This window comes from Alosa pseudoharengus, unplaced genomic scaffold, assembly GCF_046254945.1.
Source record: "Alosa pseudoharengus isolate Yale_2024_CS ecotype anadromous, Long Island Sound unplaced genomic scaffold, YU_APseudo_1.1 YU_APseudo_1.1_scf_8, whole genome shotgun sequence".
Lineage (NCBI taxonomy): Eukaryota > Metazoa > Chordata > Actinopteri > Clupeiformes > Clupeidae > Alosa > Alosa pseudoharengus.
This window is the reverse complement of record NW_027468870.1, coordinates 36,972,602-36,986,126: the sequence shown is the minus strand read 5'-3', so window position 1 is coordinate 36,986,126 and position 13,525 is coordinate 36,972,602. Positions and strand designations below refer to the sequence as shown.

At 42.9% G+C, this 13,525-nt stretch overlaps 1 protein-coding gene across 3 annotated transcripts in view; it reads right to left on the bottom strand.

Moving 5' to 3' along the window:
• Positions 1–1,222: 1,222 nt before the first annotated feature.
• Positions 1,223–13,525, bottom strand: part of LOC143111336 (pyruvate dehydrogenase (acetyl-transferring) kinase isozyme 3, mitochondrial-like) — a 16,298-nt gene continuing 3,995 nt past the window's right edge. The window contains exons 2-11 of one of the 3 annotated variants that reach the window (XM_076273558.1): positions 11,727–11,868; positions 6,095–6,166; positions 4,976–5,160; positions 4,186–4,269; positions 3,798–3,881; positions 3,593–3,669; positions 3,363–3,464; positions 3,045–3,158; positions 2,757–2,870; positions 1,223–2,578 (exon numbers count right to left, since the gene is read on the bottom strand). In XM_076273558.1, coding sequence (XP_076129673.1) covers positions 2,435–2,578; positions 2,757–2,870; positions 3,045–3,158; positions 3,363–3,464; positions 3,593–3,669; positions 3,798–3,881; positions 4,186–4,269; positions 4,976–5,160; positions 6,095–6,166; positions 11,727–11,868 — 1,118 coding nt within the window. In that variant the 3' untranslated portion in view covers positions 1,223–2,434. The remainder of the gene's footprint in view (positions 2,579–2,756; positions 2,871–3,044; positions 3,159–3,362; positions 3,465–3,592; positions 3,670–3,797; positions 3,882–4,185; positions 4,270–4,975; positions 5,161–6,094; positions 6,167–11,726; positions 11,869–13,525) is intronic. The other 2 variants (XM_076273559.1, XM_076273560.1) reach the window with 2 other exon arrangements.

The following is a 13,525-nucleotide window of genomic DNA, read 5'->3' as shown; positions in this document are numbered from 1 at the left end:
AAAGAGAGGACAGAAAGAGAGGACAGGTTCGTAATTAGCAGATTCTTTCTACCAAAGTGACTTTGAGCATTTGAAAATCAAACCTGGGTCGACATCCATAGTAACATCGCAATGATCATTACAGTATATGCATTAATGATCAAAAGTGTTTGGCAGAATGAGTGCAATAAGTCACCATAGATCTATCTATTAGCAAACTCCATTGGCTTAACATTTCTTTATCACATCAACTAATCACTCAATAGGGTGCTAGAATTGTCATCAATGAGAATTCATTCTGTTTTTATTCTTTTGCTCAATTGTGAACGCATACAATTACATTTATAAAAACGGCAGCAAACTTTTGCATTTTTATTTTCTGTTTATTGTAATGTACTTCTTAGCAAATCAGTTCATTGTGCATTGAAATATTTTGTTTGTTGAAATGTTCACCCTGAACAGCTTTGGATACAAATGATATTCGAGGTTATGTTATTTTAATATGTGTTAATTTTACACTGCATTATTTTGGCCCAACAACCTTTAGAATCGGACCGAATTCCCCTTTAATCTGATTTGCGGTTTGAGCAGGCTCACAAAGCCTAGACAATCCAGCTCCGGCACGTCAGAATTTTTTGTTGGTGCATGCTTGCAGTGTGAGCGAGAAGTAGCCTGCTGTATGAGCACATCATCATGAGCGATTATGTGAGGTCATGTGAGTTGCCATGTCCTATGTGACATCATCATAGTGTGTGTCCTGCTTTAGGCTTTATTCTTTGCATTTTCTATTGTAACATTTCGACCCTTTGGTGTGAGTAATAAAGCTTTGTAAGAGAGAAGCACTGTGTCACATCTCACATGTTGTGTTCTTTTCTCTTCTGCTGGCCGTTTTCGGTGCCCCTGCCTTTTATAATCAGGTCTGTCGGTCTGCCTGTGTGTCTGCTCACAACTTGAAAAGTACTGGTTCAATGTACTGTACTCTGATATGATGCAGAGGGTCACCATATCTTTCAATTCCTCCTAAATAATCATGTGTATCTGACTCAGAATGCAGATACTGGAATTTGGTTTCACTTTGGATAATATTGCGAGACGAGGGTGGGGCTCGATAGATCTTACAATTTTGGTACCGAGATATGGTTAGCAGAAGGCAGTAGTGCTACTGTTCTCAGATAGCATCAGCAAATTTCAGTCTTATGAATATGCTCCAAACTGGCAAGAGAGGTGGTGTAGGTGCTTCACATGCTGTCCAAAACCTTTAATAAACAGGAAGTACTATGGAGAAACACCATGACGACAGAAGCCATGACAAGAGAATGCAGAACTGAAAGAGAAACTGTCAAAAATGTTTCAGACGGATCTCATGCAGTCTCTATTGAAATACAGTATACAGTATATTACTACACTGCTCCTATACACTGCAAACATCCTAATGATGATGTTTGTCTTATTTCAAGAGTATCCGTACACCCCTGCACTAAGGATGAATGACTGTAAATGTAAAATATAATAAAAAGTGAAATACTCAGTTGGAGGATGTTCAGGAGCGTCAATCTAATCCAAATAATGCAGTCAAAACGTTGACAATCACAAATATCCATGAACGACACTTCTACAACTCCTCCATCTGTCGTTCCAACCACCAAACTTTTTGCAATGTGATCGTTGGAACTACCCTTTCTAGAAACACCAAATCCATTAACGACAGTTCTAACTACCAAGTTTGTGACAGAAGTGAGCCTACAACCCTCTCTAGAAATGAACCCCAGATTAGTTAAATTGCTGAGTTTAATACAGTTCTAAGTAATACACGTGTCAATGGCCACATCCATGCATCAAAAACAGCACAAAGGAGGCAGATTATGTAAACTGCATATTGTGCTGAAAAACACAACAGCAGCATTAGATATTAAACGCTATACACATGATGTGTACTGTATATAACATATACACATTTCAACATAATAGTTTATGTGCCTAAGAATGTTTAAAGTGCAATACAACAACCTCAGTAACATATCCATATTTTTGACTGACACAGCCATTGTTAAATTAGTGTAAACTTCATGAAGCCTCTAAAACTTTGGCATAACAGATTTAAATCTCCACATTTACATCCACGTGTGCTGTGTTCACAAAAAAAGAAAGAAAGCCTAGGATGTACTTCCACCAGCATCAGTAAAATAGTATGTAAACAAATATAAGTAAACAAACATTTCCATTCTTTTCTGTTGTTGCAGGCATATAGTTAATTGCTACATTCTATGATCATCATTCTGTTTAGACAGCTTAAGTTGTGTTCCTGCATTCAGCAAGCTTCTTTACGGACTCTGCTGGATATGACACCATGGAGACGTATGCGGCCCTCCAAGCCCTTTGTGTAACAAACTGGCAGTGCATATTTCAATCACAAAAATGAATAAATGCTAACACAATCTCTGCTGCCTGGTAAAGTTTATCGGTTTGATTTGTACTTGGAGGCATCCCGAGGGTCACTGCTCGGGTTGCTCCAGTCATCTGCTTCAGGGCCTGTCTGGTAGTGCCGCCAGGCTGACTTGTTGAAGACCGGAAGACGTTCAAAGGACTCACTTGACAGAGCCTGTGGATTAATTACATCATAATAATGGACAGACGACCATTAGAAAAACAACCAACAGTAAGGATAGAAATACAATGCTAACATTTTATGCCTACTAGATATAGAGTCATAAACAAATTATATTTTGTATTGTAACACTTCTAATAATATGTAACAAACAATATGTGATATTTTAAACCTTTAGGTAAATGACTGCATCAGTCCCCACTCCTTCCATTGAGTATAAGTTGAGGTCTCCTTGGAAGTAGCGTGCATACAGCCTGGAAATTGGCAAACCATAGCCAAATCCTGCCTAAAAAAATATAATTACAATAAAAGTGTATTCAACTGAAAGAAAAAAAAAATTCTCCATAAATCATTCACACACACAAACACAGAGGTGGAGGTCATTATACATTCAGAAATGTCCCCAACCTTGTGATCATAGATCATGATCATGAATCATGTCAGTATGAAATCTAGCTACCAGAGGGACTGCAGACTGTGAGGAGTCCAGACTCGGCGCAGGTGCAGTTGAATACATGTAGTTAAAGAGCCTGTCCATTTTCCTGAGAGGCACTCCACCACCCATATCACTGATCTTGAGAGAGAGAGAGAGAGACTGTAGCCATATTCCTTGAATTTTCCCTGGGGATCAATAAAGTATCTATCTATCTACTGTATCTATCTATCTATATGGACTTTTACTTGTGGATTTGCATACATATTTAAAATTGTCTAATGATTTGAATAAGTGGCATCATTAACACTAACCCTTCAAAACCTCTCCCTTCTACGTACTAACCTTTATTGAAAGGTCCTCTTTTCCAAGGGTCACCAAAGCTGTGACTGGAGGAAGCCCTTTGTCATTGTCCTCATGCAACTCCACTGTGGCCCTCATGGAATTCTTTCCACAGAATCAAACACATCAACCAAGGTACATCACACAAAACAACATGACAACACATAGAAGAACTATCCTATTCAAGATCAATAGAGGTAGCGTTGTCTCTTGTTGTAAATGGTTTATCATACCTTAAACAGTTCAAAGAGCATGTGGAAGAGATGTGAGGGAACATACACCACTTGGATAGGCTTTTCTTTGGATTTAGCTGGGGGACACAGAAGTGGTCATTATGAGTCCAGCACTGAGGTTTGGAGAGTTGTAAGGAATGTAGGAGATCCAAAACATCAAATGAAGAGATACAATGAATGCAAAACAGAAAATCCAATTCCTTACACTTACTGTTGAATTCCTGAATGACAAGATCTGGCGCCATCATGTAGTATTGCTCACAGAGCATCTTGGCTGTGTCGTATGCATCTGGCAAGTTCAAGGCCATGAATAAGGTTCCAAGGGAATACACGCTTACATAATAGAATATTAACTGTATGCAATGTAATGTGGACGTAAAATATTAACATCCCATTAGTGCATGTGTAGGTATGTTTTCTGTACCAGCATCATATCATTTTCAACTTGATTTTTAAACTTTAAACTTGGCCTCCAGCCTTGTGCCTATGGCCGAATCACAGCCTTGAGTAGGCTGCATCCTTCCGCAGCCCCACACTAACTCGTGCCCTATTACTCAAGCACACACAAGACACTGTCAGTGTAACACAGTTACCTCTCACCACTTCAGGCACATTGCAGGCAGGGTCAATGCCTCCTATATGTTTGGGATAGGCAGTGGCATCACCGAAGAGGAGTGCTGCCATAGGATATCACATTTTAAACAACAATGGTTAAACAAGGACAAATGAGCTCATTTCTGATTGCATGCCATAAACACTACTATATTGTAAGGGTATACAACTGTGTCCAATCAATAGTTGTCAGTGTCTAGTCAAAAGTTGTACATTCCATAAGGGGGGAAACTGACAGTATCAATTTCATATGGATTTCACAATGAGCAACATTCATAGAAGAAGTAAGACCAGATCATACAGAGCCTGCGAAGGGGGATTTATTTAGAGCAATAGTTTTACATTCTCTTGCAATACTATTGCGTTTTCTTGCAATATTGTTGTGTTCCCTCGCAATATTTTTGCATTCCCTTGCAATAGTTTTGGGTCCCCTCGCAATAAGTTTTGTGTTCCCTCTCAATAGTTTTACATTCCCTCACAATAATGTTGCATTCCCTTGGAATAGTTTTTTTCCAAGGGAATGCAAAACTATTGGGAGGGAACGCAAAATCACTCAGTGGGAATGCAGAAATGATTGAAAGGGAACGCAAAAACATTGCGAGGGAACATAACAGACCGTACCGACAGTACTCAGTTACCTTGACAAACAGAGATCTGAAAAATCGCTGGAATTCTCTTTTAACTCTAGATGGTTAAACGGAGGTACACAGCAACCCACATGTGTTTATAGCTGGCAAACAGAATACAAAATGTATGTTAAAATTCACCCACTATGCTGGTTAATAAGCATGCGGAAGGAGATTCGGTTGGTATAGAAACGATCCAGGAAGTACTGTACGTTGCTGCTGATGAAGGGGTCAAAGCCATACTTATCCTTGTACTCGATCACCCCCTGGGCCACTGTGGGCACTACATCATTGTGCCGATTACGTATCTTATTAAGGGTGTCCAGAAAGCTGAAAATTAAAGTTAAAGATACAGTTCATCATTCAATTTCAGCTTTGTGAAAGGTTGTTGATATTTGAGGTCAACAACCAATCATATTTCAACCTTTCAGTGCCCCTGAAGCACCTTTTTGAGCCACGGGGTCTGTTCGAAACGGGTAAAACTGCTGCCTTTTAAGATATCTAACTGGGGAGCGAAGCAGCAAGTGCGTTTCGAAACAGAATTTTCTTTTTTTGCTGCCATCTAAGATATCTTAGATTTCCCAAATAACGGTCATTTTTGGAGGCAGCATCGATGCACTTTTCATGCTCCCTCCTACCCAAAGTCCCTGCGGCAACGTCTGAAACAGCTGTGAAAAGTAAAGAAACATGGCAGATGACATTAGTAATGGCTGAATCTGTTTAAAATGTAATTTGTGTGACATTATTTTGTTTAGATTTGCAGATTTGAGATGAGAAATAAACAATTTACTATCTGATTATGCCATTGCTGTAACCATTAATAGCGTCTGGTCTGATATATCTGCCGGCCGTAAAACTAATGTATACGGTAACGTAAGCTAATTTAGTTTAATGCCCAGCCTTTGCTAACGTCATAACGTAGTGTTAACCAAAGATTATAGAGTGCTACGCTCATTTTTAAAAGATGCATTTAATCCAAAGTCATGTCTAGTGAGACAGCTCTCTATATAGGGAGGGAGGCAGCAGGCAGCTGTCTTCTGTTTCGAACACACCCACTGTCTTTCTTTACCTCTTACAGAAGCAGGACGGCACAAAAGCACAGTGTAAATTCTGAATGGACAGCTAGAGGACCATAATAAGCAATTTATTTAAAAATATATATATATATAAATGGTTATAATTGCGGAATAAATTAACTTAGTACATTTGTGTTATTACCTCAGAAGCATGATTAAAGATATATATGCATATGTAATTCACACACTCATTCAGTGTACGACCACTCTCTGGGCTTCGGGCTTCAAATTCTAGCAGCTCCTCAAAACTCTGCATATACCTGAGGGGAAGAACACACAGAAACACACTTGAGAAGCACTGTGCAACCCATGGTTCGAAATAGAATAATAAATAGACTAAATTAAATAACATACAAATCAATAAATAGTAATACATATAGATAAGATCTTCTGTAATAAATGCACTTTTTACCAAAAGCCTTCAACTATGAGTTTAAAGTGAGTTTAATAACTTGTATTATCACCCCTTTTAAATTAATGCTACTGCCCTGTTAAGACACCTTCCTAGTTACAAGGTAGTTGAGTTGTAAACACTTCGGTACGTGTCCATTATTGCAGCGTGAATACGCTTGCAGACGCCTAGCCCTCTTGTGGGCGTGTAGTAGGCTAAAGTACTGCTCAAAGAAATTTAGGGAACACTTCAATCATACACTGGATCAGTACTCTGACACTGTTTGGTTCTGAGCACAAGTAAAACTTTTGAGGCGAGTGTTTTATTTTGCAAGAACTGTCAGACATTCTGTGAATGTACTTTGAGAATGGAGAAAAGGGTGGAAGGTTTCAAAAAATGTGTTTTAACAATTGTGGAAAACTGTAAGTGTTCCCTTAATTTTTTTGAGCAGTATATATGGTGTAACATTTTATTTTATATAATTACACAATGCCAGCTAATGTAGGCTACTAAAGTGGAGGTAGCCTACTTAACACATAATACTGTTAACCAATATTGCAAGGAGTTTTGCAAGGAATTTTAACATATTTTATTGAAACACTCACAAATTATCACTGACATGTTCTTCCAAAGCACCTTCTGTCTTGGTTCAAGTTGCCAACAAGGTCTTTTAGATAGGGTGCAGTGGCGAACTTGTTCTAAACTTAATGGCTTAGCTACTATATAACTTAAAAATATTTTCATTAAACCAAGACGATTATCAGGTGGAACAAATATTTCTGGCAGGCTATTGTTTTGGGACTGGTAGACTAGAGCAAAGGAGCAAACTTGTTTACCGAAAATTTACTTTCATTGGCTAGTCGCCTCACGTTCACTGGTTTCATTTGCATAAAGTTCAACATGGCCCAACATCTTGACGCACCGCCTCTGCTCAAATGGCTGCAACGCCTTCCTGAGGTGCATTGTAGAAGCGTAACGAGGGTTATGCATGTAACCACAGAGTTTTGGATGACCGCCAGAGGTGGTGCTTTCAGCACATGGATGTCCATCACACGAATGTGCAGGTCGAGTATTAGTAACAACAAAGTCACCTGTGACCTGGGTGACGTCGTCGATGTGCACCGGCACAACTGGAGTGCCTTTCAGGAAACGGGTCACCAAGGAATGGGAACCAACCGTCCTCCCCTCAATTCTGCTATGCCGCACTGAGATGGCAGCTGTATACAGCTTGATGGTGGAAGATGTAAGTCCCCTGTCAAAAAGTGACTGAAGGAACTGCAGGATGTAGGGATTGCTGACCACTGCTGGTTCACTTCAGTGGCCAAACCCAGAGCTGCAGCCGAGCTGGATCCGGGTGCCAGATCTGGCCACCCAGCTGTGACAGCAGGTCCTTCCTCACTGGAAGGCCCCAGGGTTCTCCGTCCAGTAGCCGCAGCAACTTTGGAAACCAAACTCTCCCTGGCCACTGAGGGGTTATCAGTAGCATCTCGTGGTGTTCCTCTGTAATCCTGTGCAGGTGGGCAGGATTAAAGGCAGAGGGGGGAATACATACAGCCGTTGTCTCGGCCATGCATGCGCCAGTGCGTCCTGGCCCATGGGGTCTGTACTATTGCTGGGTGGAGTCTCCATTCCCCTGGGTCGGGGTTCTGGCGGGACAGGAGATCTGCGGCTCTGTTGGCAGTGCCTGGCAAATACATAGCCTGCCGACTCAAAAGGCGTTGATGGGCCCACAGCAAGAGCTGCTGGGCTACTCCCAAGCACTGGTGCCTCCCTGGTGGTTGATGTACATGGTAGTACACCATTGTACACTATTGTTGTATTGTCGGTCCTCACCAGTACATGTCTGCCTGCCACTTCCGGGAGGAAGTGTTGTAGGCTAAGCAATACTGCCTGTAGTTCTAACACATTTATGTGCTGCTGCCGCTGCAGCGGACTCCAGCAGCCTTTGACTGTCCAACACTGCCAGGCCGCACCCCATCCTTCCCGGGAAGCATCCGTGGCGATGACCTCCGGGAAGGGATAGTGCCTAAGGGAACCCCCTGCGTCAGGTACCCTCTCCTCCTCTATGGGCAGAGGAGCCATCTGCAGCAGTGACCCTCACTAGCCTGTGTCCGTGCTGTGCCGGATGAAGGTGGAGGTTGTTCAGCCACCTCTGAAGTGGGTAGTAGTGGTAAGAGGCCCAGCGGGACCAGGGTAGAGGCAGCAGTGAGCATGCCAACCAACTGTTGGAATGTCCTTAGAGTTAGTGACCTGCCCCTTCTGGAGCGGCCAGTCAGCTGGCAGATATTGTGAACCATCCTCTGGGAGGGGGTTGCCCTCATTGTCCGCGAATTTAACTGCATGCCTAAGAACAAGGTCTCTTGACTGGGTACCAAAGAGCTCTTCCGGTGGTTGACCTTGAGCCCCAGCTCTGAGATATGAGCAACCACTGCAGCAGCATCTATATGGGCCTGAGCCTCCGACTGGGAGCAGGTCAGCCAATCGTCAAGGTAGGGTAGAATACGTATTCCCTGTGCCTGCAATGGTCCCAATGCTGCTATACACCTGGTGAACACACGGGGTGCTAGCGCTATGCCAAATGGTAGGACGCAGAACTGGTACAACTGTCCCTCGAAGGCAAACCGAAGGAACTGCCTGTCATGTGGTGCAATCGGAACATTAAAGTACGCATCCTTCAGGTTGATGGTTGTGAACCAGTCGTTCTCCTGAATGCTCTAGAGAACTTCCACAGTGCGCAGCATATGGAATTTCAGGACCTTGAGGTGGGTAATCGGGCGGAGACCCCTGTCTTTTTTGGGAATTATGAAATGTTGAATAAACCCACCTTCCTATGTCTGCCTGTCGACTGGTGTAATGGCCCCTTTTTCTAAGAGAGCGTTGATCTCTTGTCTCAGGGCTAGGGCCTTCCCTGGGTGGCAAACTATGGTGTTCTTGACCCCTCTGAATCTTAGTAGTCGGTATCGAAATAGGATGCTGTAGCCCCTTGACAGGGTTGCCAGCACCCAGGGGTCTGGTGTTATCGCTTTCCAGCGTTTGAGCTGCTGGCTGGAAAAAGTCGGGTTCTGCCAGCGGGAACTGGGCTAGCCTTATTTGGCGGCTAGCGAGGGTTAAATATGCTATCAGTCTACCGAATTCTCTAGACATGTAGGCGAGGGCCTGGAGTGATGTGTCACACAGCTCCTGAGACGACGTCTGGTCTGCCCCTTGCAATGTCTGTGCGAGGGCCAGTTTTAGGAGTTCTGTTCTGATACGGAACTACTGAGGTGTCACTGACGTGGGTAGTGGCTGAGCTGACGCGCTAGATGTTACCTGAAGTTACTTGCTGTGCTACTCTATTGACTTACTGTGAATTAAATCCAAACACCTGTAAACGGTCTTCAAATTGAATCGAAGTGATCCATTTATTCCACAAGAGTCCATTACAATAGGTAAGGCAAAGTATTCACCAAACAGTCAACCGGAGTGAGCAAGCATAGCGTTTCACTCCTTAGTGCAGCGTTAGCAGTCAAAACCCTTTGCTCTTCCGGGTCGGACACCTAACCAGCAACACGTTATTCCTACCTATATACTTACATCACAAATTGGTAATGAATATGCGCCACCCAGTGGAACACAAAAACATTGCACTCAAAATAGACACCATACATTTTGGCTCCTACAGCCAGCATCAGGTGGGACATTGAATTCCCAATGCATCCCATACGTGCTGCCGTGTCATAGCTTCTTAAAATTAAGTCATCCTTGACACAGCACTATGCACGGGGGCAACTGGCGTAAGGTGTTAAGTTTTCATTGGGTGATAGAACCAGGGCTGTCATTGACGGCTCTACTGTATATTCGGCATGTTCTGAAGACCAAAGGTGGATGCGTCCTGCATGGCCGCTAGTGCCCTGCAGTCCCTGGGGAGATGGGAAAGCCGCAGCTAGGCTAGCCCAGGTGGACCACCCAGCATCTCTGCAGCTCTTCAATATATGGGGCTGAGGGTGGCACTACCAATGTGGAGGGCTGCATGGAACCTCTAAAGAAGGCATTCTAGGCACGGCCGCTGGTGCTGCATCCAGTCCCAAACGGGCTAATGCCGCCTTTAAAGCTGGCTGAATTGATGGTCGAATACTCTGTACGAACTATTGATGGTTGAATACTCTGTACGCTGTACTGACTTGTGGCTTGGGAGCTGGTCTGAGAGCCATGAGAGGCAGATTCATGTGGCTTAGGTTCACCCAGCTCCAAGCTCTCTGAAGTCCTGATGGAAAGTTCGTCCTCGCCCTGGGCTTTGACTGCTGGTGACAATGATGGCGGTGGTAGCTCAGCCTGCCAGGCTGATGGGGTTTCAGCGAGAACACTGCTGCCCTGTACACTCTGTGCTGGTGGCTGCAAATTGGTGAGCAGAGCTGGATTGGATTCGCTTGAACTCCGCGGTCATCTTGTCTACCTTTAGAGCTAAGTCACTCTTCTGTTTCTTCCCTCTAGGGGGCCCAACAGCTGGCACAGGACGAGTACATGTTTAGCATGTAGATTGCTGTTAAAGCTGGAGATGTGATACACTTGGCCCATCTACTAATCATGTGCCACCGATAACTCTGCTTTAGGCAGCTAGGCGGGAGAATACCAGGCTGGTTAAATAGATAATGCAGTAGCCACAGGCGAGTGCACCCTAGCTCTGAGTAGACTGCCGTACTGCTGCTTAGGCTTCGTTTGGAAACTAAGAGCTAGAACACTCCAGTTGTAAACAATAACAATTCTTTGAATTATGTTAAATTAAATTATCTATAAATGATGTTGGCTTCATCTCAATTCCGGAGCGAAGATTACGCTGCTAATTTCAAAACGGATGTCCGAGCCTTCGGGTGATTCAAATATGATGCTTATATGCGGACATTATGTGTGAACGACACCGACGCACATGAACAGAGTCTCTGCATTGTTGAATAGGTTGAATGTGGTTGAACACGGACATGAACAGAATCTCTGCATGTTCTTTGCTTCGTTCAGACATGAGCTCATTTACATAATGTCTGTCCAAAATACTAGGAGGGGAGTAGTGTAAGAGCTGGCTAAGTTCGGAGTTCCAAATGTCCGGTTATGTTGTTCAGATATAGGACCCAACCGCTTGATATCCACAGAACATGCGGACTTACACCTATGTCTGAAAGCAGCTAATGAGTAATGTAACAATGCAGGGCTCAGGTGTGGGTTGGACTGTGTAAGGTTTGAAAATGGGCAATATGCACATAGGCCTGCCCTGCATCTAAAAAATGTCTGATGACCTTCAGGTACAGATTTTTTTGTCTTTTTTCAATGTCCAAACCAAAATGTCAAAAAGATGCAAACACCCAAAGGAACAGTTGGCTAGTAAGGCAATGTTCTTCATAACTTCTAATATACTACACTTCTGCAGTCTCTCCACTGGCTATGTCGCATCTACTCACCACTTCTGCACATGTTTGAGAGAGGGTTGACTGAGCAGATTTTCTGGCAACAGAGTGACCTCTCGCATGGTGTTGGCCAATCGGACAACGAGCTCCTTCCTCAGGAACATGTAGGAGGTCTTCTCACATGCATTCTCCCGACCTGCAGAATCACATTGACAGTTAATGTACAGGGACGTTAATCAGTTAATAGCTGAGGATTTGTCCTAGGTCCACTTTCCTTTCAGAATCATATGCAGTAATGATGCACTGGAGAATGTTTCTTTTTGTTGCACTATAAAAGATCTTGTCTAAATTCTTTGCAAATAATGCAATCTCCAGAGCACTCTTCAGCACTCCTCAAACATGCACATTCTTCCATTTTTCTGCAGTGAGATGTTTTAACTAGGCAAGCACAGTCACCTTTACAGTAAAAAAAAATACAGTGTAAATCCTCTGTAAAGACTGACAACTGTTCATAGTGACAAAGGACTTTCTACAGAAAAATGAGCAGTCACCTACAGTACTATTCTATTAATTTATTATCAAGGAATCTATTTTGTTTCTAAACATCATACTGACTTTTATCTATTATTTGCCATTTAAATTTTAATTTTAGCTTATTTTCACTTGCTACTTGTGGGTCATTGGGGTAATTCCTGTCCTGTCCTACAACATATCTGATAGGCTACATAAAGAGTATATTAATGCCTCTTTTTTCCTTTCCTCTCATTTCCTATGATATCTGATGGCAAAACCAAAAAGTATGTGAATTATGCTAATTATGCTAATTAGCAAGCTTAAAACTCAACATTGAGCTTTGTAAACAAAATATTTGAATTCAGCACCCTCAAATTGTGTGACACAGCCCCTTTACCGACTTTTCCTCAAATTTGCCAACAGGACTTTTTCTGAACGTTTGTTAGCTATCTGCTATCCCTCTAATAGGCCTAGCGTTACAAGTGTTCGTAGAAAGGCCTGATTTACACACACTGTTAAAGTGCCATAGGCTGGTTTACCAAATTTCTGAATAAAACGAATTAGCCCATTTCACAAGATGGGGACGCTGTGTAAATCAACTTCCTGTGGAACAACACAGTCCCATAGACAGCAAAAGAAAGGTCCACAGGAAAGACAAAAGCAGGAAGACGTTTTACCCTGCCAATTAAGGCATCATTAACATCAACAAGGCCGGACACCTGGACACTGTGACATAGGCTTATTGGTGCAGTTTTTAAATCTTAAACGTGTAACCCCACACACGCGCACAGGGATGTCCTATTTTGGAATTTTACCCGGATACAACAAATACTATTTTTTGATTGGATGTCGGTGGCTATTTATTTTTTCCAGAGCTATGCGGACTTACTCCTAGTGATGGGCGAACGAAGCCTTGTGAAGCTTTTGAAGCTTCTTCCTGATTGTATTGCAAAATGATCCGAAGCATCAAAGCATCGAAGACAACACAGTGACATCTGGTGGTCAGCAGAAATGACAGCAGCTATGAATTCGACACGCCCGAACGAAGCTTACAACATGAACATGAAGGACAGCAGGGCCGTAGTCACCATAGACATTGAGGGGGACGTGTCCCCCCCAATATTCAAATATGACCAAAATGTCCCCCCCAATATTCGGACATAGAAAAATAAAGAAAGAATAAAGCGCTATACTAGGCCTACAGGAAACCAACACGTATCTGAAATGTAATCAAACGTAAATAACGCACAAATTAGTGACCTATGGTTCCAGAGTAGCCTACACCCACTGTTCACTGTGTGCTGTTTGTGTTTCACCTACCCGTAGGCTAGCCATTTATT